The 24,376-nt window shown below is 32.6% G+C and overlaps 7 protein-coding genes across 9 annotated transcripts; 3 read left to right on the top strand and 4 right to left on the bottom strand.

The window, feature by feature from the left end:
* Positions 1-680: 680 nt before the first annotated feature.
* On the top strand, positions 681-3,170 carry Rab35 (RAS oncogene family member Rab35). Of its 3 annotated transcripts, none has more exons than XM_015929894.3 (5): positions 681-1,162; positions 1,363-1,435; positions 1,635-1,809; positions 1,996-2,120; positions 2,572-3,170. In XM_015929894.3, the coding sequence occupies exons 2-5, from the start codon at positions 1,384-1,386 to the stop codon at positions 2,829-2,831; spliced, it is 612 nt and encodes a 203-aa protein (XP_015785380.1). In that variant the 5' UTR covers positions 681-1,162; positions 1,363-1,383; the 3' UTR covers positions 2,832-3,170. The 3 variants fall into 3 exon arrangements, with proteins under 3 accessions (XP_015785380.1, XP_089123831.1, XP_015785375.1); XM_089267705.1 differs by having other exon boundaries at positions 1,282-1,435; XM_015929889.3 differs by having other exon boundaries at positions 681-1,435.
* A 1,013-nt stretch (positions 3,171-4,183) lies between these two features.
* Positions 4,184-5,927, bottom strand: Alg7 (Alg7 dolichyl-phosphate N-acetylglucosaminephosphotransferase). Its single transcript, XM_015929877.3, has 2 exons — positions 4,730-5,927; positions 4,184-4,657 (listed from the first exon to the last, which is right to left on the bottom strand). The coding sequence occupies exons 1-2, from the start codon at positions 5,755-5,757 to the stop codon at positions 4,363-4,365; spliced, it is 1,323 nt and encodes a 440-aa protein (XP_015785363.1). The 5' UTR covers positions 5,758-5,927; the 3' UTR covers positions 4,184-4,362.
* Positions 5,928-8,556: 2,629 nt separating this feature from the next.
* Positions 8,557-9,817, bottom strand: LOC149093902 (uncharacterized). The gene is made up of 2 exons (XM_089267396.1): positions 9,302-9,817; positions 8,557-9,173 (listed from the first exon to the last, which is right to left on the bottom strand). The coding sequence occupies exons 1-2, from the start codon at positions 9,762-9,764 to the stop codon at positions 8,557-8,559; spliced, it is 1,080 nt and encodes a 359-aa protein (XP_089123522.1). The 5' UTR covers positions 9,765-9,817.
* Positions 9,818-10,249: 432 nt separating this feature from the next.
* Positions 10,250-11,754, bottom strand: LOC107371316 (uncharacterized). Its single transcript, XM_015939369.3, has 2 exons — positions 11,310-11,754; positions 10,250-11,088 (listed from the first exon to the last, which is right to left on the bottom strand). Exons 1-2 carry the CDS (start codon positions 11,656-11,658, stop codon positions 10,430-10,432), a joined length of 1,008 nt encoding a protein of 335 aa, XP_015794855.1. The 5' UTR covers positions 11,659-11,754; the 3' UTR covers positions 10,250-10,429.
* A 1,218-nt stretch (positions 11,755-12,972) lies between these two features.
* Positions 12,973-15,089, bottom strand: LOC107363597 (major facilitator superfamily domain-containing protein 12). The gene has a single exon (XM_015930846.3). The coding sequence runs from the start codon at positions 14,799-14,801 to the stop codon at positions 13,254-13,256; it is 1,548 nt and encodes a 515-aa protein (XP_015786332.2). The 5' UTR covers positions 14,802-15,089; the 3' UTR covers positions 12,973-13,253.
* Positions 15,090-17,466: 2,377 nt separating this feature from the next.
* On the top strand, positions 17,467-20,197 carry LOC107363607 (protein Son-like). Its single transcript, XM_015930857.3, has 4 exons — positions 17,467-17,598; positions 18,047-19,292; positions 19,425-19,535; positions 19,612-20,197. Exons 2-4 carry the CDS (start codon positions 18,144-18,146, stop codon positions 20,068-20,070), a joined length of 1,719 nt encoding a protein of 572 aa, XP_015786343.2. The 5' UTR covers positions 17,467-17,598; positions 18,047-18,143; the 3' UTR covers positions 20,071-20,197.
* Positions 20,198-21,197: 1,000 nt separating this feature from the next.
* On the top strand, positions 21,198-23,188 carry LOC107371308 (uncharacterized). Its single transcript, XM_015939357.2, has one exon. It carries the CDS (start codon positions 22,356-22,358, stop codon positions 23,118-23,120), a length of 765 nt encoding a protein of 254 aa, XP_015794843.1. The 5' UTR covers positions 21,198-22,355; the 3' UTR covers positions 23,121-23,188.
* Positions 23,189-24,376: the final 1,188 nt, after the last annotated feature.

The raw sequence follows: 24,376 nt of genomic DNA, 5'->3' as shown, positions 1-24,376 counted from the left end.
TATCGCTTGAGTCAACATTTCGAAAAGCGTATAAAGAGAGAGAAACTTGATTCGATTCTCACAACTTTAGATGCAAGTGAAACCATCGGAAGTTTAAAATAATGAAAAGCTAATTTGACAGTCAGAGCTAGTTAAGCTTCCTTCAAAACCCAACTCACCCATTTCAAACGGTTAAACAACACATTAGTACATGGTTACAAACTTAAAGATGCAAAGACAAACTAAATTCCCAGTTTAGTCTCTTTCTCTTTTTTTCCTTTCTACCCTTGTTTCTCTTGTCTCTTTATACACCTCTTCAACTTTGACCCTACCTGGACCATCTGTCGAAACAACCTTGCTTTTTGTTAGGTTACTGAATCGTTACGCATCAAGTACCAATAGCCACTGTCACTATCACAGTTCTTGTCCCATAGATTTTTATTGTATTGGGTGTTAAAGAAATGAAATGAAATTGTAAATTACTGGATTGACAAAAATTAAGAAAGCACATTATAAATACACAAATGTAATGATTGTCACATTTTAATTGAATACTTTTACCACAACATGATTTACATCAATCGAAAAACAAACCAGAAAAAAAAACCTTACGCCCTAAACTTAATGTGTCTACCTCACTTTCGAGAGAGAAAGGGAGAATAGTAAAGGTTTGAAAGGGAGGGAAGAGAAATAAGCAAACAAGATGAGTTTTATCTGTTGCGTTCATTCTTTCTGTCTCTTTCACCTCCTCCTCCTTCAATTAATTGACTGTTAATTCAATGTGACTTAATTTTGACTATTTTATCACGATATATAGCAATATTGTTTCGAGTTTTGCCGTAATCCAGTGAACTATACAAGCTGTCAGCTCAACATTTTAAACTCTAATTTGGTGTGTGTGTTCAAATTTTCAGTTATCATCACTCTCATTATTATACAGTTTTCCCTTCAACTCTCGTCCTTCTGGTTAATCAAATGATTATGTACCAATACATGGTTCTTGTTGGCTAATATCAACTGTTTTCAGTCTCATCACCACCTCTTACATCTTCATCAACTGCTGCAAAATTGACTCTAATTTTGTCGCTTTTGCACTCCTTGTTGTGCTTCTTTCTCGCCCTTCTCAATTAGTGCCTGTGTTTTTAATTCATCTTTTGTTTTGTAAGCGTGAGTGGAACAAAATGTACGCCCTTTGAAATTAACTTATCTTGATTGTTGATTTAATTCTGTGTTTTACCAACGAGTGTAAAGATAGTTGTCTATTTCATTTCCAACTCTTAAATTTGCCTCTTTTTTTCTCAGCACTTTGACTACTCCTCTCTCTCTTTCTCTCTTTCCTCTCTTTTCTTCATTCTGCTGTTTACATCTTGCTTTTGACCAAAGTTATTTTTTTGCTTTAAAATAATGTCAAAAGATTACGATCATTTGTTTAAATTATTAATTATCGGAGACTCAGGTAAGCAAATTTTGATGTATTTTTCATGCCTTAATCATACCCAGTGTACTGTGCATCTAGCTATCTGGGTGGATTCAAAACAACCCTTTTTTAGTAAAGATTATCACATAAATTGTGATCCATACATTTTTGTCTGTCCTCTTGCAATCATCTCTTTCTCACTCTCTTTCTCTATTTTCCTCTATTTTTGTATTTTTAGGTGTTGGTAAAAGCAGTCTTCTTCTTCGATTTGCCGATGACACCTTCTCTGGAAATTATATTACAACAATAGGAGTTGATTTTAAGATAAAAACATTAGAAGTTGATGGACAAAAGATTAAATTACAAATCTGGGACACTGCAGGACAAGAAAGATTTCGAACCATTACAGCAACGTATGATGATTGTCTTTTATTGTGTTCATAAAAGCTTTTACCTCGGTCTTGTTCGCCTACCATTTAAATGTTGAGACTATTCAAATTTACAAATGGTTTAAGAGTCAAGATTCGTCCTCATGGTTATGCCTTGTTTCATCTCTGGACAACTCAAATTGACCATTCATTTCTTCTCTTTACTTCTAGATATTATCGAGGTACCCATGGAGTCATAGTTGTTTATGATGTTTCTAATGGAGACACTTTTGCCAATGTTAAAAGATGGTTACATGAAATAGATCAAAATTGTGAAGATGTTTGTAGGATATTAGGTAAATATGAAAGTCATTGAAAATATTAAGAGTAAATCCAGTGTTGAACCTCTTTTTAAACTCTTCACAAAATCTCTTTTTTGATTTAACTTTTACTCTTAATTTTTCTGACTCACTCTTTCCCTTATTCCTCCTCTGTCTCTCTGAACCAGCATCCGATTTATTTAGGCCAGAGACTAATGGTGTTTTCTCTTTTCTCTTTTATGTTTCCTTTATGTTTCACTTGAACTTCTCTTTGCTTTAAATAAATTTTCATGGTTTCCCTCTGGATGATGCCAATATCCTCTGATTGCCGCATTGGGATCACTGACGTTCAACATAATATAAACAAACAATTTTTTATTTATTGAAAATTCATCTTGTTTTCATAATCAACTAATTGGATACAAAAATGGAAATATCGTTTGCCTCATCTACATCTTGTTATTTCTAATCAATCGTGCAACAACAGTTGGTAACAAAAATGATGATCCTAATCTTAAAGTAGTATTGACCCAGGATGCTCAACGGTTCGCTGATCAAATGGGAATCGAGTTGTATGAAACATCAGCCAAAGAAAATGTCAATGTAGAAGAGATGTTTATGGCAATTACTCGAATGGTATTAAGGTCGAAAAAAGAGAAGGAACAAAGGCAACAACAATCACAGGATAACGCAATTAGATTGCAAAAAGGTAGTGCCCATAAAGGCAAAAAGAACAAATGCTGTTAGTTATACCAAATTGTAAATCAAAAAATCTCCAAGGATGAAGAAGAGCTAGAAACAAATTTCTTCCTCGATGTGAGAGTTTTACTATTTTGCATCTGAATGCTTTTTTGCACTCCATCTTCCATCCTCCTCTTACCTTTCCTCCTTTAACAAATTCACCTTTTTCATTTCACATTTTCCTGTGAGGTGAAAGAGCAAACAAAAGGAGATAAAATATCTAGGGTATAAAAAAAAATTTTTCTATTAAACTGATGACCTGTAAAACCAGAATCAAATAAGAAACATCAGAATCATTTTGCTTTTAAGCATCATCAAATTTAAAAGTAAATCTTTCCCTTTTCATTCCTCTCTGCCAATTACTTTCAGCTCGTCTTCCTTTTCTGATGATTTTTAGACATCAATTTTAATTGTAATTACACTGATAATATATCTAGTTAGAAATTATCTTTATTTATCAATCAAAATCTGACCGCAAAAAAGGTTACTCGATTCAGTTCAATCCTTTTGTATCGTTAAAGGTTCACAGCCAAAAAATGTAACTTTGACGCCAATTTATTCAATTTCTCACGACTGAAGTTAAATTAATGTGTTTGTTTAGTCGAGGTTGAAGTTAATTTACTTATTCTTGCGTTTAAGGTATAAATTGCTGTCAAACTCATTTTCATTGGCTTTTTAACCACCTTTCAAATCCTACCTCATCGATTACAATTAGATACCCAAAAAAAGGAATTTAACTTGTTTCTCTTTCAATTGCAAGTTAGTTTAATTTTAGTTGATTCTTGCTTTGATTTGTTTTCTTTTTCTTCAACTCCAAAAAGTATCAAAATCTTTTCATCTTAATTGCCATTTTTTTGTCTACCAACAATACTCTAAATTGCAAGAAAAAATTTCAACAACAAATTGAACATCCTCAAATAGCAATCAAGAATTTGCTTCATCAACTTTGAAACAAAAGTACGCTTCAACCAGTCAACTTTTGTCTGCCAAATTAAGTGCTATAATTTTCGTCCTGCCTTGCTGAACGCACTTTAATGGTGATTTTGCCTTGTCTCGTAGTTTTTTAAAAGGTTAATTGTCATCGAAATGTGATCAGAATGATTTTATATCTTTTATGTTAAAAAACCTAACTCCATCTTCGTATAAGACATCTCTGAAGAGAAAGTAAGAAAAACTTACAATTAGCTTTTTTAAAAACAAACTAATGGTTCCAGGCAAATTAAGATTTGACGTAATTATTCAACTGATGATTTTGGTGATTGAATATTGAAAAAACATAATTAGAAAAAAATCAAGAAGTATAATAATTCAGAGTTGTCTTTGCTTTTCATATTTGTTACAGCCATTGTCGATCTGAATAAGATTTTGCAAACAAATTTTAATTAAATAAATTTAAAAATAATTTATAACTTTTTCTTGCATTGCCCGACTTATTTATCAATAAATGTTGATAAGAAATTGGTACAAAAAGTATTATAGTAGCAATTTACACCCAGTTAGACTAGAGATTGATTCAATATTTGTTCATTTTTACAAATTAATATATAAATTGAACAATATAGTATCGTAAGAAAAAGGCAATAGCGGAACAAGCTATCTGAATAAAAAGTAAAATTCTGACAACTGCATCTTCTCTCTTTGGACCAAACCATAAGATGACTAGGTTAATCAGAGTGAAATTGGTACAGATAACTTTGTTTGGTGAAATGGTTTGCTCATGACATAAGCGGAATAAACGGGCAAATTTCAAACACAAATAGCCAATTATACCCAACTGCTTGGGGTTATACTCGAAATGACTGTTGTTCATCAAGTTTGTCTTTGGGTTGTATCTGGTGAGAACGAAAAATAATTGTTAATAGTTATAACATGTGTAAATTATTTTGCTTAAAATGTTAACTTACTTAGGCAATCGATGTCTTGGACACGGGACGAAGTGGAATAATTGAGGACAGCTAAACAGAAAATTAAATATTTGTGGTATAAAGAATAAAAGCATTGTTTTGCTAAAATGTCCCAAAATTCCGACAACAGCAAAAGTCATACCAGCAAAATAGCAATATGTGTCACCGACGAAAATTTCAGCTGGATACCAATTGTACCAAAGTAAGGCCGAAGAGACGCAAATAAAAGGTAAGATGAAAGTAATCGAGAAGAGGTGGACTTTCCATGAAGTACTCGTTATCTCAATCAGATTGAAAATTAGCACAGAAAGTGAAATGATTAAACTTTGTCCAACTTCTAATCCGTTGATACCAGCAAGAATGTTTATCGCATTGGTACAAAAGACAGCCATCATTGCCATGTAAACGTAATAAAATATGCCGAGGTTTAGAGCGAAAGAAAATGGTTTAGGTAGTAAAACCCAAGTACAGTTATAAGTAACAGCATAGACAGTTAACAGTGGAAAGGAAGCAATTGTTGGTAAAGTTAATTTGTGAAGCCATCGGAGGTCGAGTATGTCATCAACAAAGCCTAAAAGAACCATACAGCAAATAGAAAGAAGGGCCGCAATCAACGATTCGAATTGAAGATCATCAAAAACTCTTGCTTTTAAATTAATTATGGGTACATTGAGTTTCAACGAGTCACTGATGAAATTTTCCGTTATCAGGTAACTTTTGTCAAATTGTAGAAAAGGAATAGGTATGAAGAGTGACATGGTTATCAGAAAAACAGAGCCAGCTATAACTCCCATGGCTTCAGGTATCGGTTCAGCGTTTTGTTTACACATATCGACTCCTGTAACTTTGGCCTTAACGAACTTTGCCTTTAAATTAGGGATTGTAGACATTGTTACATGGAAGCCAGCTAGAGAAAATATTCCAATGGATAGAAAATGGATGAAGAGTTTAGGTGACAAACTAACTGCCAAACCAGTTGTTGTACCAAGAAATGTAAACATCAGCAGGTATGGTCTGAGTGTTTTCATGTTGGGCAGATTTTGGTGAACAAAACAATAAAGTAGAGAAATTACACCAATAACCACTAATCTTCAATCAGAAAATACACGAAGATACAATAAAAAATCGACATATGATTAGTATTGTGGACTAGTTACAATACAAATTTTGTAAACAAAAAGACCGGCTTATCAAAGTAACATCAACATATGTGGTAAATATCAATGTTGATGTGTAATAATGAGTTCGATGGATCGAAACAATTGTTACGAACTTTTAACGATATTATCAAGCACACTAATTGTGATTAATAAGGCAACATAACAATTAATTGGTAGACCTTGTATAGTGAATTTGATTGACGCAATAAAAAGTAACCAATTTTAAAATTGAAAAAATGAGTGAAATGTAAAAAGTAACAGCGTCATCTAGTGTTTAATGAAAAATGTTACAAAAAATAAAGCAAATTTAAAGTTAAACTGCAAAGTTTATTTATGAAAGGAATACTGTTATAGATTTAATTTGATGGATTTACATTTTGTTGATTTTTATGTTTATCAATAATTAAACCAACTGTGCGATGAATAACCATAAGCTGACCCACAATGCTGATACCAAACCAAGTGCTAAAAAGACTGCCACTAAGGATGAGATAATCAAGGACTGAAAGATCTGGTCTACTCTTAGCAACTGAATCTGGTTTAGGCGAGAGGAGAAACGTAAGTTTAATGTTTTCACGGCCAGGTTTTGTGTCAATTAAATTGCGGTCCATTACAAATGAGTAGTGCTGGGCGATTGTGTGAATTTCCGATTATCGATTATTACGCAATTTTTTCAATGAAAATCGATGATCATCGATAATCGATGTTTAGTGAAAAAGTTCCAGGAAACGTTAAAAGTATGAAAAAAATTCAAGAAACTCAGAAAAAAATCCTCAAAATGAGTTTGTATAACATGGTAAAAAGGGAATTAGAAAACATCGATATTTGCTCATGCTGATCGATGATCGCTGCAGCCCGCGATCATCGATAATTATCGATTTTATCGATAAAATCGCCCAGCACTACAAATGAGTACTGGATCGAAGAACACATTGGTTGACTTGTCTGTTGTCGACATTTCTTGTGAATATCTGCCAAAATATTGTTTTCAAAATTTATATAAAAGCGCAAATCTCTTTTATTGCTGTACTTCTCTATAGGAACACCGATCAATGGGTAAAGTGAACCAGTTTGATTTAGCGAATTGGTGTGGACACAATCTTCATATTCCTTGTATTGAGAGTATTCCTTACAATACGTTCTATATGGACTTGGTAATAGATTTCTGATGTTGCGGTTATAATGTATAAAATTTGAGGCTCGTTTACCAGATGATGTGCTTGAATCTTCAGGATGGCTAACTGCATCTATTTGAGGCTCGCCTGGTTGGTTTAGATTCAATTGCATGAAAGAGGTGTTTATATAAAACGAAAAGAGATAATTTGAAAGCATCAACGATTGCGTTCGTTCCAACTTTAGCGTACTATTTGAACAATTGATGACCAGTTCTAAATAAAATGCTGATGCTTTCCGATTTATCTGACATCCACCATTTGTCAAGAAATTTTCCTCTGTAACATCTATCGAATTGAAGCCATAAATTAATCGTTCATTTGGATAAGTGTAACGTGCTATTTCATCCAATGTAAGGTGCATGCCAATATATCTGGCAAACACCTGTGGATCTGTTTTGAACAAATCACAGTCTCCAATATCATGTTTGACATCATAATCTTGAATCGATGAAGCAGCTTTACATCCCGCCTCAAATCTAGGGCCAAGTTTACTTCGTAATATTTTTTTATCCATCACGTACTGATAAGGAATTTGAATATTTATCTCTGGTACTTCAATGTCTTCAGATACAAAGGTGTCTATTTCATGGACAACATTAAATTCCAAAAGTCTTTGTGTCAAAATTATAAACTGAGCCAAAAATAATGTAACACAAGTAAATCGTATCAATAGGATGGATAGATAGTTAAACATTTTTAGACAATGAAATGGATAATAATCCAGAATTTGATTCAAATGTTTTAATTCATAGTAGATTTTCATTAAATAAGATCAACTCATTGAAAATTTTCGTTGAAAGATATGCCATTGAAATAATTTCTGGATGTTAATTTGGTGACCATTTTTAAGGTGAAATTCAATTATTGTCAAAATCTAAAGCGGTCAGTAATGATTGATTGAATCAACAACAAATAATTTTGGTTAAAATGATGAAAGAGCAATCACCAAACAAATGTAAATCTTTATAATTGATTTAACCTCAAATGTTTGACTCATCCCAGAAAATCAATTTAAAGGTAATATTCTCAGCATGGCAAAGCTTTCTGTGCGAGTTATCTCATAACAACATAATATAAATCATAATAACTCAGATGGTTTGAATAAAATTAAAGTGACCACAGCCATAGTTTATTATTAATAATCCACCCAAGATTGTCATGGAAATTATATTTTCACATTTTTCGCTTACAATGAGCTTACAAATTGAATCGATTGCTTCCACAATTTGTATACAGTTGTACCACTCAAACTGAGACAAGAATACTCACCGAAAAAGTATAAGACACTCGATTATTGTTAATCATTTGCTAATGTGAATGATTATGGATTGAGGAGGGGAATAACTTTAACAAATAATCAACAATAACTAAGTTACCTTATTTTTTCAAGCGATAAAGACTGTACTCGTTGTAATAAAAATATGAAAACCTGATTTCCATGAAATTAAAATAAGAAAGTTGAAAAAAATAAGCGCACAGAATGTGATCTATTTTACAAAGCTTTTTGAATAATTTCAAAAATAAAGTTGAAAATTATATCTTGAAAAATTGTCATAAATTGATCATCGTAACCAACAGTATAATGATCTGTTAAACTCCTTCGACCGCGATTCAATGTTGGGTTTTCAATTCTAGTGCCATTACCTGCTCCACCTAGTCCAGTTGCTAGAACAGCGATTAAAGTCGCCAAATTGAGTAAAAACAAAACACCGAGAGGAAGCAATAGAGCTCCTAATAATAGTGGTAGGCCTGCTGCTAAAGCAATGGCCGCTAGTAATGTGGTTAAATCATGTTTATGGTGATTATTTCCTGATTTATCATGATTAACTGCCACTGGAATGGGAATATATTGGACAGTATGATGATTTGAGCCACCATGATGTACCGGAGGAGTATGGTGCTGGTAATGGCCTGGAGAATGACCAGATTCATGGTTTAAACCGCCATAGCCAAAGTCACTTCCACTATAACCATAAAGTGTGTATGGTCTAGACATTACTGGATAATTTTGTTGGCCAAAGGAACTTGTCATTGGAATTGTTGGAGCTAATTGAGCTAATGGACTGTAATTTAGCCCATTTATTGACGCTGCAGTATTGTAATCAGAACCTAGAAGATGAATTCAGGTAATTTTTAAGTTAAATTTTGAGTAAACGTAAAGTGACAACACAATTACTGTAAAACTATTTCATCCTAACATTATGTAAGTTGTGTTTTACAGATGGCAGATGACTTACCAATTTCTGGTGCTGTTTGTCGATAGGCCAGATCTGTATAAACTGGAGATGAAAATGACTCGGGAAAAGCATAATATTTACCAGTCGAATCAGAAAGATTTTGATTTCCCATTTCTAATGCTGGTGATGGTAAAATGGTATTTTTAATTGTATGGTGAATGTATGGATAAGTTAATTTATGAGGTTGATAAGTTGGATAAGTCGACCGAGAGGTTAGCTGCGAATCTGATAACGCTTCTGGAAATTTCAAGGAATTTAAATGTTCCATAATAGATCGAAAACTTGTGACGATTGGAGTTACTTTTGGTGTTGCTGAGGTTGAATTTGGTGTTGGCAATAATGATGCTGGCGATGGTATTAATATAAAAACAAACAAGGTTTTGTGAAAAATACAACCCAATGATAATTTTATTAAATTTTTAACTTTCATTTTCTCTCTAAACATTGTACTTGAAATTTTCATTTGTACTTTGGTTGATGAAACGTTATTACAACGTTTATTTCATTCAAGTTGACACTTTCACTGACTAAATGAAATTGATATGATATTTTGAACGAAAGTGAAAAGCAAAAAGATATCATCGCCTATCTCACAATGAACTTTCATGGGTCAAGAACTTTGCACTAGAAGACATCGAAGTACATTTACTAAGCCTGATACTTCCATGGAGTTTGATTTCTGTTAAATTGTTTTGTTGAAAATAAATGGGCATTGATAAATCACAATGAAATGAATGAGAAAAAAGTAAAATCTTTTGTATTTGCTTAAGCATCTTCTCATTGCTCATTCCATGCAATCCGATTTCCTCAAACTAATCGCTCGATTGAAATTTAGATTGTTGTTACAATTCAAGATTTGGTTAAATTTGTTCCTCAAAATCTGCTGTAAATTCAAATCGATCAAAATACAAATAAGTGTTTATACGTGAATATACAATGAAAATAAAATTAATGTTATAATGATTGATTTATTGAATGATTAAATAAAATAAATTAAATGTAGAAAAGCGAATCATGAAATTTTTAAGTTATTGGATGCACATGATCCTTCAAAATTTGAACATTATGGCGTTTATGGGAATATAAATGAAATTGTGAATAGGGAATGAGAATGAGAGATAAAAAGATCTACAAACTGCTGCCTTTCTGGATACAATCAAGAATAAAAGATTCAATTGCATCTAGAAGCTCTCGATCCCAAAGCTCAGGAGAAATACTTCGTTTTCGTCTACCTGCTGGTACTGCGGTGCCGGTTCCATTGATCGGGATGAATGTACCTCCACCTCCAGCACCACCAGCAACGGCTAATAGAGTAAGCAGACTGAGGCCAAAGAGAAGACCCAAAGGTAGTAAAAGTGCTCCTAGAAGGATAGGTAAAAGTGCAGCTAACAGGATACCCCAAACCCATGAAGAAACGTCATTATTATGATGTTCTTGATGGTGTTTGATGTGCTTCATGTGGACAACTGGATAAGGATAAGGCATAGGAATGTAATGGACTTTGGACTTTCCATGAGAGTCTCCGAAGCCGTGATGAAATCCTGGATGGAAGAAGTGAAAGGGAAAATGATGTCCATGTCCGTGACCAAGAAACTCATGACCAAATGTACCAGTTGGTCCGATTTGCTTCTTGTAGGTATCAAAAGGTTTAAAGTCAAAAGAACCTCCAATCGGTATTCGGTCACTTTGGTCAAATGAAAATGAAGGATCCTTTGAATCTGAGCTTTGTCCGCTTGAGCTTAAATTGGGTATTCCAAGTGATTGGACTGCATTATTGATTCCTTTAACTGCAAATATGCAAAAGATTAAAAAAATGTTAGTTCCACATATTCAGCTATTCACTAATCATTAATCACTATATTATTATATTATTAATAAATTGAAAATTAGTGGATATCAAAATCTAACAGCATATAGAAATATTTTCGAAAGATTAATATTTAGGATTGTTCGGTGTTAAAAGTTGTGGTAAATCTTAATCTTCTTGTATTGTTTATTGATTACTTACTTATTGGATCCAATCCTTGGCTATTTGAAGAATCGTCTTGTTCTGGTAAGTCATCGTCAGATATTGTAACATAACCAGGAACATTTGAACCAGAGAGACCATTTAAACCGGGAAAACCAGAGAGATTATCCTGAAGTCTTGGTCTGCGAAATAAATACACAACTGGCACTAATTGTTTGCTACTATTATAATTAGTAGATTGTAGTCTTTTACGAGTAAAAGGTTTTCTCCAGAATCTCATCAATCTATCAGAAACTCTATTTGTAAATCCATGGGTTGATGAGTCAATGCCACTGAAGACAACAATTATTAACAGATTGACAAACCAAAGAAGAGACTGTGATAACATCTCATAGTTCAAACGAAATCATAACATTCATAACAAGTCAAGTTTCGCGAAAAATGAAATTTAACCGCCATTTATAAAAACAATCTAATATTCCATCGATTTAATTGAACAACTATTAATTTAGATAATTAATTGCACAAAAAATATAGATAGAAGTAAAGGTTCCTTCTGTAAAAATGAAGCTTCTTTAAACACATAACATTCTGTATTGGTGAATAGCAAAATTTTGAAGGTAGAAGACAAAAATTTACCGTAAATTGACAAGGATCAGATTAATTGGTTGAACGATTGTTAAGGAAGCTCCTTTTTACCTTACATTGACAGCTAATTTACAATCGCAATTGTAAATCATCACAGCTCTGTGAACTAGTTTAGGTAAACAATTGGAAAATGAACAAATAGAGGAACAAAAATTTCCGGTTCAACCTTGTTAAGAAGTCATTTTAACATATAAGAGGTGCATTTACAGGTACAATAGAGCTAAACATTGAACTCAGTGGAAGGTGCAAGACCTAACTGAATTTAAAAGAGCTTAAATGAATTTTTAATTCAACATTTACCAACACCATCAACTGGACCATTAAATTAGAAATCTTTCCATCCAAAAACGAGATCTGATACAGAAATTGAAAACAATTAATACTTTACTTTATGACAAGTTGATTTTCCCCTTTTATGAATCTCGAAAACATCAATCGTCTAATCTAATCTCATCTAGCCTTATTGTGAATCCCATGATAACCACTTTTCGATGAAATCATCCAAATTAAGCTGATAAATTCAATATCTCATCTGATTGTTTTGAAAAATAGGTTTTGTTTTCCTCATTCCGTAAACAAATAACGTTACAATGTAAGGTTTAGTTCAATTCCTACATATTTCAGTCGATCAAATGGTTTCAAGATCAGCTTAATACTTTTATATTTGCCTCTATTTTGATGATCAATATTGGAAATTAAATATAATTTTTGTTACTTTTCGTGGATTCTATAAATATCAATGAGGCCTCTTTTTAAATAACAAAAGTGGACAACAATTCAAAGTAATCTGATTTAATCGTGCTAACATATTCAAAAAAGATCTGATGACCTCTTTTCAACAGATTTTACTCATTATTGTTGAGAATTATCTACTTAATTTGATTAATAACATCATTTATTGATTATTATTGTAAATCCAGTTTTAAATGATGATTCATTACACAAAAAATAACTATACTTCGTATTGTATAAGCGACCTTTTCATCTGATTGAAATCCCGTTTATCTTGATTGCTCTAAATTAAGTAAATTAATAAATTGGAACTAGTGAAAGGTTTAAATTACAAATTTACAAAAATATTGCTTCATTGCTTTATTATTTGAATAAAATTACTAGAAAAAATGACATATTTATTTTGTGTGACATTTCAGAAGATTATCAAGATTGACAAGAAATTCAGAGATCGGATTGTACATTTTGTCACCACATAATTTAAAATAGTTTAAAAAATTTATGAAAATGAACAATCGGAGTATTTAAGCATCTAAATATAAAATATATTAAAATAATCAATGGATGGAATAAAATTCAAAAACGATCGTAAATTTGGCTTGATCATGTTTGTGTACGCTTATACGTCCTAATGGGTTTAATGTAGATCATGATTAAACCAAATAGACCTATTAGAGTTCCTCCACCACAAGCATACGTAATTGCATCACGATAAAAGCCAACGTGACCGATTGATGAAGGTGAATCAGTGGGGTGTATCTTTTGTATTACCATTACTGCAAGACCATTTGACACTTTGTCGAGTAAACTCATGGCACCAAAAACAAAAGCTCCAGAAGATGTGTTGTGGCCAATTAAATCATTAGTTAGGCCTAAAGATACCACCAACATTAAGGCACCCGAAAAACCAAGTAAAATAACGACAATAAATATTCCATAAACACGGTAAAATGATCCAGAACCATAATACATCCAAGCATAAGTTACACCCGATACAACTCCTCCGATTCCATATAAAACGCGTTTATTAAAAATAGTATCTAGGTATTTGGTGATCAGAGAGGCTAGAAAAGAGGCACAATACATGATTAGAGGAATGTAGGCAATACTCTCTTTCCTCAAGTCTAAGGTGAAATGAAGATAAAAAGGAATATAAACTTGAGTTAAATTGATAACTAATCTGGTTCCCATGTATAAAATTCCAATACTGTAAAATTGAGGAACACTAAACCAATCAAACCATCTGAGATGTGGTTCGATATCGATTGATCTTTCATTGGAGTTTTCTTCATCAGTACGAGAGCGATTTGTTCTTGATTTTTCGTCTACAATCACATGGAATAACAAGGTGAAAAAGGCTCCAATGGATACTATTGAGATGACCAGAATACGGAATTTGGAAGCATCATTAGGCCCAATAGTGGAATCATGTTGAAAACTTGCATTTGCAGAAAGATATTCAGTTAAAGAGGGTGAAGTTTCATTTTGAGGTGTACTATTTTCAACTGTTTGATCTACAGACAGAACCAACCAGGTGATTATATAAACAGTGATGCTGGCAATTACAGTCCATGAATATCGGAGGGAATTCAAACCAATACGTTCATTGGAATTGGGTGTTAAATCAGGTATCAATGAAAGATGAGACACTTGAACAGAAGCCCATCCAAACTGGAAGATAGAGATGAATATTGAATAGTAAGCTATGCGTGCTAATGGTGAAGAGTTATCACAGTTAAAAATACAAGAGTTGAAGATCAACGGAAAACTGGTAAGCACTGATATGGATCCAATAAGATGCCAGAATTTTTTTGCACCATAATTGCGAAAAGTTATTTTGTTAGAAAATATTCCTACCATAGGAGTTGCTGCTCCATCAGCAATCTGACCAACTAATAACAATATACCGGCATTGGTAGAAGAAAATCCCAAGACCAGAGTCATGAAAACCAGTAAATAACTGAACCATATTGCGGAACATAGATCATTGAGCACGTGGCCTACACTGTAACCTAATTTTTGTTTCAAAGGCAAAGGTTTATATGTACTTGAAGACGGAGAAAGCATCGCAGTATCAGAGTTACCCTCGAATTCGTCACCGTGAGACGAGTTAGAAACTGGTGATGGTGATGATGGTAAATGACTCTCCATCCTGAAACGATAACAATTGAAGATGGTAATCAAAATGCAGCAATGGAATGGCCTTGTAAAAAAGCGATTAAAGTTGGATCAGCGATGATAATCATCCACCTATGATTGATAATTGATTTACTGTTCCTTAATAGAAAACATGACAATCACAGATGTAAACAAAACAGGAGAGATGATAGATGATTAATATACTATTATTATTGCTGCCTCAGAATAACCATAACCATTTTAGATAGATTTGTGTTAGTCTTATTTAACTGTCTGCTAATATACATTAATTTACAACACAATTCCTATTAATTTAGTAAACTAGATTTTTATCCAAAGAGAAACATCATTGCGGAAAACACCCAAATATTTGCAATTACAGTATTTCCCCTGGAAATAAGGGACCAAAACCTGTTTAAACACTGAAACTGTACTTGACAGTTTAGTTATTCATCATTCCAAGTAAATCATTAGGTCTCGATTTAATGGGAAATTATTAAATGATCTTTATTATCACCACTAATATAAGCAGTTATATCTTGATAATATTATCTTTGACCTAATCATTCATGAATATCAATATGATAACTCAGATATTTGATTTCTAACATAATTATTACAAACACCAATGTAATACTGAATTTAAGTGAATTTAATTTTAAAACTAGTCGTTTATTTTAATAGTAACACCACATTAATCAGGTTAAAGAAACACTTTCTCTATTGTCAACATCTGTCAAGTGATATCGTGATATTATTGCTGAATAGGGTAAATTTTATCGCTTATTTTATGAAAAATAAAATGTTAGTTGTGATGCTTAATGAATAATACCAGGTGAAAATGATTTACGTAGATTAAGTTAAATCTAATTATTAACGCGGTTCAATCAGCAAAAAACAGCACACAATCTGATCAGTGGTTATACCAAGAATTTTCGTTACTATGGGTGTATCTTGAACAATTATTCCACTCTTACCGAGTCCTTAAAACATAGTAAAAATATTGAACAATTTTAAATGAATAAAGTAACGGGTCTTGGCGAGGATCGCATGGACTCAAGTAGTATCCTTTGTAACCAGAACCAGTTACAACACAATCTGCCCGTCAACCTTTCAAGCTAAAGTTGTAAGAGCAGATTTGTCAAGCTAAATAACTAACCGTCCACTTGAAGTTAATGACCTGAAACAAAGTGACTAAAGATTGACCAGCTTGAGAAGTAACCAGAAAATAGTTGAGAGATGAAATAAACATCAACAATCGATGGAATTTCATTGATGAACAATTTACTCAATCATCTTCTGGGTGAAAGTCAAATGGGAGATTTTTTCAAGTATCAATTGATTTCCGAAGGATAAATGTTACTTAATGATAATGCCAAGAAATAACAATTTATATCTATTAAATCAATTGATAGCTATCAAGCATTAGTGATAATTAGCCAAAGAAGCTATTTAAAACACTAAACGCACTGAAAACAAACAAACCAGATTGATACGAGCATTTCAATGGTTTAACTTATGTTATTAATACAAATAACGAGTGTCATTAAATTGAATTTTGTTCAATGCCATAAACTACCTTTAGTCAACAATTGGCTTGATTGAATAAAGGCTTACAATTGTTAAATATTATATTTATTTTGATCAGTCTATTGAACTAAAACATAACATTTTCAACAAGATTTTAACAAATGTTACATCAAAAGTCTAACAACTAATGATTAAATCTGATGTAAACAAAAGAACCAGGAATAACTTCAAAACCTATCAACAGCCCGTAAAATTAATATTATCATTGATTGAATCTGATTCATTACACATTGTTTACAAGATTTGGTTAACTTGTAGCCTTGAGAAATATTGACATTTGACCAAAATTTACTCACTAAACAGCATTATTTTGTAGACTAAATCATTATCTTAGGTGTTGACGGAAAGAGCATTTAAAGAGCATAAAAAGGTAAAAATAACATAATTTGAAAGTGAAAATGTGAAGTGCGCTGCCCGGTAAATAGTGAAAATAAGCTATTTTCCGTTTTTCCCATTATCTGGCAGGTTACTGTAATTACGATTCAAATTCTTTAGTTTACAGAGGTCCGGCATATGTTTCCCACAACGAGGACTCGCCTTAGTCCTCCAAAAACTGCACCAAGCTGGAAATAGCTTATTTACACTATTCGTCAAGCAGCATAATTCATGATTTTCAATGCCCCTTAATAAGGGATTAAATTTAGGCAAAAAGTTGCTTTAAACTATTTTTTGGATTGATATTTCACAAAAGAAAATTTAATTAAGCCTATTGATAATTAAAGAAATCGAATAAAAATTCGACGAAATTCAAAAGTGGCTAAAACTTGTCCTTAATAGAGGCCATTGAAAAATTATGTGCAGTTTCTGGTAGGTGCAAAGAGTACTCTTTGGGTAGGTGAGTGTAGTAAAAGCCTATCATTGTTCTTATTGTATCTGTTTTGAATTAAAAGTTAATTTAAACTTTTGTTTCTATGCTATGTGATTTAACTGTGTTTATGTATTTCATTAGTGGATATAACAATTCAAGTGAACAAAAGAATATCAAAAGTAAGGCCACATTTATTAATAAAACATCGGATGGTTGAAAATACAGCTTGTGACTTTTTTGCCATTTCTGTTTTGCTGTTGCTTAGCTGGTTTTGGTTTTGGTTTTTGGCTGTTGCTTTTGATTGAAGTTTCTGTTTCTGGTAAATTATCTATTCTGATTATTCAACAACAACCTCTGAAGAATTCATTCATTCCTTTTTTGCCAGATTACATGCAGATGCTCACGTTCAATGTAATTAGGTTTTGCTCATTTTGTCACACTTACTATGGCTAATATCGTTAAATGTCCCTTGACAGATCTCTTCTCATCAAAGTTACAGGGTGTTAAGATACCAGTGCGTGAAAGAAACCCTCTCTTAACTCGAAAGGAAAAATTTTTTCACTCCTTTTAAATTTACATGTTTTTGCATGCATTTTGATGCGCAAATGAGGAAATTTGAAAAAGCCGCTAATTTTAAGCGCATTTCAATGACACTCCCACACTTGCTTAACAATATTTATGTTTTCAACTTTATGTTAACATCCTGAAATTAAGGACCTGAATAAGTGAAAGATTCAAATAATTTTCAATTAATTAAGAGTTAATCCTATCTTTTAATATTTTCTAGAATTTAAAAAGCTCTAATATTTTGTCAGTGTAAATATTTTTAACTAGTTTTATTTGTTTGGTGTATATACAGGGCCATCAACCAATGAGTGACTTGAAAATCCATCGATTTTTCCTGGCTTTTTATAATATGGATTGCAGTTAATTATCAGTTCCGAGCATCAAGAAAAATGGAAGACATAAGCTCTCCAGAGGAGGGTGAAGTGATCGAGGAGAATAAGAAGAAAAAGAAGAAACATAAGTCAGACAAGGAACGAAAGAAAAAGAAAAAAAAGTCAAAAGAAAGTGCATTTTATAATTTGGAGGAATATTCAAAAACTCGAAAGAAGAAAAGAAAAAGGAAGTCTCCCAGTCCAGACGAGCGAAAAGGTCTTGGATATTATTCTATTGACCCTACAGATCTATCAAGTTCATCAGATTCTCGAAATAAAGATCGCCATTCTGATTCGCATCATCAATCTCAACGTTCCAGTCATGGTCACAGTAGTAGAAGTCGAAGACGAGCACATAGCCGTAGCCGTAGCCGTAGCCGTAGTCGTGATCGATCATCTCATACAAAGAGAAGACGAAGAAGCCGATCAAGAAGTCAATCAGTTATCGAAAAGGTCGATAAAGAAAAATTGCTTCAAATTGCAAAGGCTAACCTTGCGCGTATGATAAAATCAGGTACATTGCCTAAAGGAGTAGATATTAATAAGTTGAACCTGGAGCAACTAAGAAATTTGAAAGAAAAGAATTCGATTAGCCAATGGTCAGAATACTGTCGTGCAATTTCTACTATGGAAGCAGCCGCTAATGAAGATTCTCTTTCCGATTCTTATTCTGATAGTGATGACGATGAAAATGGTGATACTAAATCTGTTTGCTCTGCCATTATCAGACATCCATTTAAACTGAAAGAAAGAAAAGATATTCAAATAAAGGTTCGGGATTTCGCCCAGTTACCTACTAGATCGTCCAAAGAAATCCAGAAAGAATTAACTGATAAGTTTCCAGTATCAAGTGGAGATACTCATAGAGTAAAAGAATTGGAATGGATAGAAGTGAAACCTGAAATGCCACCACCGGCAAAAGTACCTGAAAAAAGCAAAAAAAGAGTTTTCAAAGAAGTTCCAGACCCGAAAGAAGAAACTTCAAAATCTACAGATCAGTCAGATATGTCTGTAACGAGTTCCACTTCTGATCAAGAAATAGCGCCGTCAACAAATAGTTCAGAAATAGGTACTCTTGTGGCGTTAAGATTAAGTGCCAAGAAAAAGCTTCAAGAAGATCCATTGAATTTGGTTGCTATCAGACAAATTTATGAAGCAGAAAGATTGGTTAGTAAAGTTTTAATACTTAATGTTTAAGTCGGGGAAAAGTTGTACCATATCAGATACTTCCCTTGTTTGATTATTTTCTAATCATATTTTGATTGATTTTTTAATCCTTTTAATTTCTAATTTTTACAGATAACTGCAAAAATGCAAGAACAAGCTCTTCAAAATGAGCAGGCCGCTGCAATTGCAGCTGAAATCACAGCCTCGCAAATGCAAGAGAGACGATTCGTTAGAGCTGGAATCGTAAGTATTATTTTTACTTTTTGCCATTTTTATGCTATTTTTTAACATTTCTTTTCTCATCTTATACATTTTTAAGGAACAATTTTCGGAAGGCAACAGAATCAAAGATGGTATTGGTATGCATTTATTGCTCAAAATGGGGTGGCAACCTGGCACCGGACTTGGTAGAAATCAGAAAGGGACAATTGAGCCTATTATTCCATCTCTGAAATTTGATACCAAAGGTTTAGTAGCAGAAGAAGAAACTGTCAGCAAAATTCCAGCGCAAGTTGTCGATGTAGCTGAAATTTCAAGAGGTAGAAACCCGATTTCATTTCTTCAAGAACATTGTTCAAAACATAAATGGGATTTACCTGTATATGATATGGTTGAGGCAGTTGGTCCTGACCATAAGAAAAGTTTTATTATGAAATGTATAGTTAACGGCGTTGAATATAGACCATCGGTTTCTTGTGGAACCAAGAAACAAGCCAAAGCGTTAGCTGCTACTGTTGCTCTTCAAGCTTATGGATTAGTGGAAAAAGAAGGAACTTGAAAATATCAATTTTCTTATTTCTTTTTTCAATTGCCTGTCATGATTTACTCTTTGAGTCTATTTCCATAATTGTATATATATATTTTGTTAAATAAATTAAACATATCGCATGTTTTCATTGTAAAAAGCTGCCAGTTTCTCGATTGTGTCTCTGAGATTCCACCTTTACTTAAAGTAAACAAATAACTGAATCGAAATATCAGTCTAAAAAGATAGAGCTTATAATAAAGCAAAAGTAACTGAGAGTTTGATCTACAGACAGAACCAACCAGGTAATTATATAAACAGTGATGCTGGCAATTACAGTCCATGAATATCGGAGTGAATTCAAACCAATACGTTCATTGGAATTAGGTGTTAAATCAGGTATCAATGAGAGATGAGACACTTGAACAGAAGCCCATCCAAATTGGAAGATAGAGATGAATATTGAATAGTAAGCTATGCGTGCTAATGGTGAAGAGTTATCACAGTTAAAAATACAAGAGTTGAAGATCAACGGAAAACTGGTAAGCACTGATATGGATCCAATAAAAATTGCGAAAAGTTATTTTGTTACTATATCTGGGGTGTATCTTGAATAATTATTCCACTCTTAACGAGTCCTAAAAACATAGTAAAAATATTGAACAATTTTAAATGAATAAAGTAACGGGTCTTGGCGAGGATCGCATGGACTCAAGTAGTATCCTTTGTAACCAGAACCAGTTACAACACAATCTGCCCGTCAACCTTTCAAGCTTAAGTTGTAAGAGCAGATTTGTCAAGCTAAATAACTAACCGTCCACTTGAAGTTAATGACCTGAAACAAAGTAACTAAAGATCGACCAGCTTGAGAAGTAACCAGAAAACAGTTTAATGGAAAAATAAACACCAACAATCGATGGAATTTCATTGATGAACAATTTACTCAATCATCTTCTGGGTGAAAGTCAAATGGGAGATTTTTTCAAGTATCAATTGATTTCCGAAGGATAAATGTTACTTAATGATAATGCCAAGAAATAACAATTTATATCTATTTACACCAACAGTCTAACAACCAATGATTAAATCTGATAGACTAATTAAAACTGCTGTAAACAAAACAACCAGGAATAACTTCAAAACCTATCAACAGCTTGTAAAATTAATATTATTATTAATTGAATCTGATTCATTACACATTGTTTACAAGATGTGGTTTACTTGTAGCCTTGAGAAATATTGAAATTTGACCAAAATTTGACTCAATTTTTGCCAAAATTTCTCACTAAACTTCATTATTTTGTAAACTGAATCATCATTATCTTAGGTGTTGATTGAGTCTTCATTTTGCTAAATTGAAGAAACATGTAACATTTGCTCTTGAAATGCAATCATTCATCATGTAACAATTTTTTTGTAATAATTATGCAAATAATCGATGAAATTGGTGAGTCGGATTCGCTATCAAACATTTAAGGTGCAAATTTCAAGCACTTAAATTTATCAACCAACTAGTTATGCAACCAGTAATCATCAATAATTCATCAATGAATAATTTTAATACAATTTGTTTTTTGCCTTGAATCTAAATCAAAATCATTGCATCGGTTAAACTAAATTCAATTAACACCCAGCCGTAAACCGTAAGAGATTGTGTGTAATGTTGATAATCAATTTGTAGTATTTGATTCTTCAATTGTATTTACCTTCTTGTCTTACTAATTAACTGGAAAATAAAATATTGATAGATCATCAAACGGTCAAGGTTTGTTTAGGTAATAAGGTAAATATAATGTTTATGATTAGCAGAAGATTTGCAATTAGAGGTTTAAATGTTCATTTGGTTGATCATTTCTTGCCTTTATCACTTTTAGATGGAAAGGTTAATTTGATTGTAAACTTTTCCCAGCCATGTTCAAATCTAATACAGATGATTAAATGAAAACAATAACAATAAAAATTCTGATTTCAACCCAAGTCTAAGTTAAATGGTATCTTTTAGGATTTGTCAATAGCAAAGTAAATAACGAATCATTATCATTACACTCAACTGATTACCAGATTCCCAAAATGTAACATTTAACAATGAAAATTCTGGCATTATCTAACTAAACTGGATGAATAATTGTTTCCTAATTGTTATGATAGATCTAACGATAGAAATGAACTGAAAATGATAAACATTACAATAATCAAAACTTAGGACACAATGGTGACAAATTTGTGGGTATTTAAATAACTGGAGGCCAGACTTTTCTCACAAACTTGTTAAACCGTCAATCCAAATCATTGAAACCAGTTAGTTGTTGCTCGTCAAAATGGTTCAATTATTTACATTAGGATCAGTCCTTTGTCTTGTTTTCATTACCGCCACAGCTGATGTCCATAGACGGGGTAAATTTTTGCCACATGATCGTACTGTGATTAACTGTGCTTCACTTAACCGAAAAGCTCACCAACATTCAAGTGTACTTGCTCCATTCACCACTGAAGGACCTTTCTTTCTTCCCGATGACTTGAAACGATCCGATATTACTGATGGTCAAAAAGGTATCCCATTGGAGCTGACAATCAAGTTGACAAATGCAAAAGACTGTACTCCAATCTCAAACTTTTTCATTCACGCTTGGCAAACCAATGCTACCGGCGTATACTCAGGTATCGATGAAGATACTGCTCCTCTCTCTGGATTCCGACCGACCCCAGTTAATAGAGACAGGTCTCTCCGTGGATATCAAGAAACAGATGCCAATGGTGAAGTCAAGTTCCTTACTATTCTGCCTGGTTGGTATTCTGGTCGAGCCATTCATATTCACATTGAAGTCTACGCTAAAGACATAACTGATGAAAATAAGATCACTTATATTGGCCAATTTTACTTTGAACATGATTTCCCATTGAAGTTGCGAAAAATTTATCCATATTCAACAAATACTCAGCGTATTATCTTTAACGAGCAAGATTATTATTATGTCCATGATCACGGAGATGAAACCACTCTTGATTTGAAGCATAATGGTGCCAAATTTTCAAGCTATGCCACAGTCGCCATTGATCCAACTGTTACAGTTCATGTTCAATAGATTATCTATCCAATGAAAACTCTGTAAAATCCATTGTATCTGAAATAAACAAGAAAATACTCATTAAAGGCTTGCAATTTAAACAGAAATTAAATGTAGCGATACAAGATTCAAGGAAATTTCAAGCATCATAGACTTGATAATGATATTAGCTGAATACAATGGCACATTTGAGTTAAATACCATTTAAGATCCATCCTGAGTCAGGGTAAAATAAGGGCGCTTATTCATCCACGGTAATGCATGTAGTAATGCTTTCCGATCATTATGATGCCAATCCGATCATTTGTATTGAAACTGGTTGAAGTATGACAATCAATCTGTCTATCAAGAAAAAGAGACGAGAGGAGAAGAATTAGCATAAATAAAAATAATAACAATCACCTTAAATAATGTCAAGAAATATAACAAATTTATGCTGCTTGTTACGGCTTGTTAATTAAAGATCTAATCAAATGATGTCAAGCAAAGATGATGACAAGTAGACTTTTGCTTTCTTGACCGTAATTCAGCTTTATTAACTATAAGTAACTAAATCATTTTCATTTCTACCTCGATTAATTGGGTCCACGCTAAATCAATCAATCATTAGAGTATCATATTTACGCACAAAAAAATATGATCTCAAATGTTTAATAGGTTTGCTTATTTAAGCCAAAAAAGAAAGAGTAAATATTAATATTATCTTAATATTTAATAATCAAAATATTTCCTTTTCTGTTTATTTTAAAGCGACACAATTAATAAAGCTTGAAATGACGATGATGATGCACTATAGAGATGAAAAATATTCAATGGAAATGAAAATAATGCGAAAAATTCATGGATATTGAAAGATGATGATATGGATGGTTATCAATCACAGATTAATTAGATGATTGTTCAATTAACAATAGAATAATAATGGTGATTTAGAAGCACTTAACAATTATTTCATTGGAAGACACTCAAACAAAAACACTCACAATTAAACAATATAGTAACACTGGTTGTAAACCATCTGTCTTCGTCTCAAACGTTAAAAATCATCTTCTCACAAGATTGCTAATTAACTTTGGTTATTCATCGCGACCAGTAACTTCATTAATAAAGGCCATGAAATGCAAACATTACAAACAAGTGGAACACTATTAATTAAAAAATTACAGTAAAGAGTTGATTAAAGCAAACAGATTAACTTAAGCAAGTTGAAAACAATGATTTTGAAACAATTAAAACAAAATTTCACACAACACAAGTTTACTTGATATAATCTT

Source organism: Tetranychus urticae, chromosome 2, assembly GCF_039701765.1.
Source record: "Tetranychus urticae isolate SD_2017Ah chromosome 2, NJAU_TeUrti_SD_1.0, whole genome shotgun sequence".
Lineage (NCBI taxonomy): Eukaryota > Metazoa > Arthropoda > Arachnida > Trombidiformes > Tetranychidae > Tetranychus > Tetranychus urticae.
This window is presented reverse-complemented; position numbering and strand designations above follow the sequence as displayed.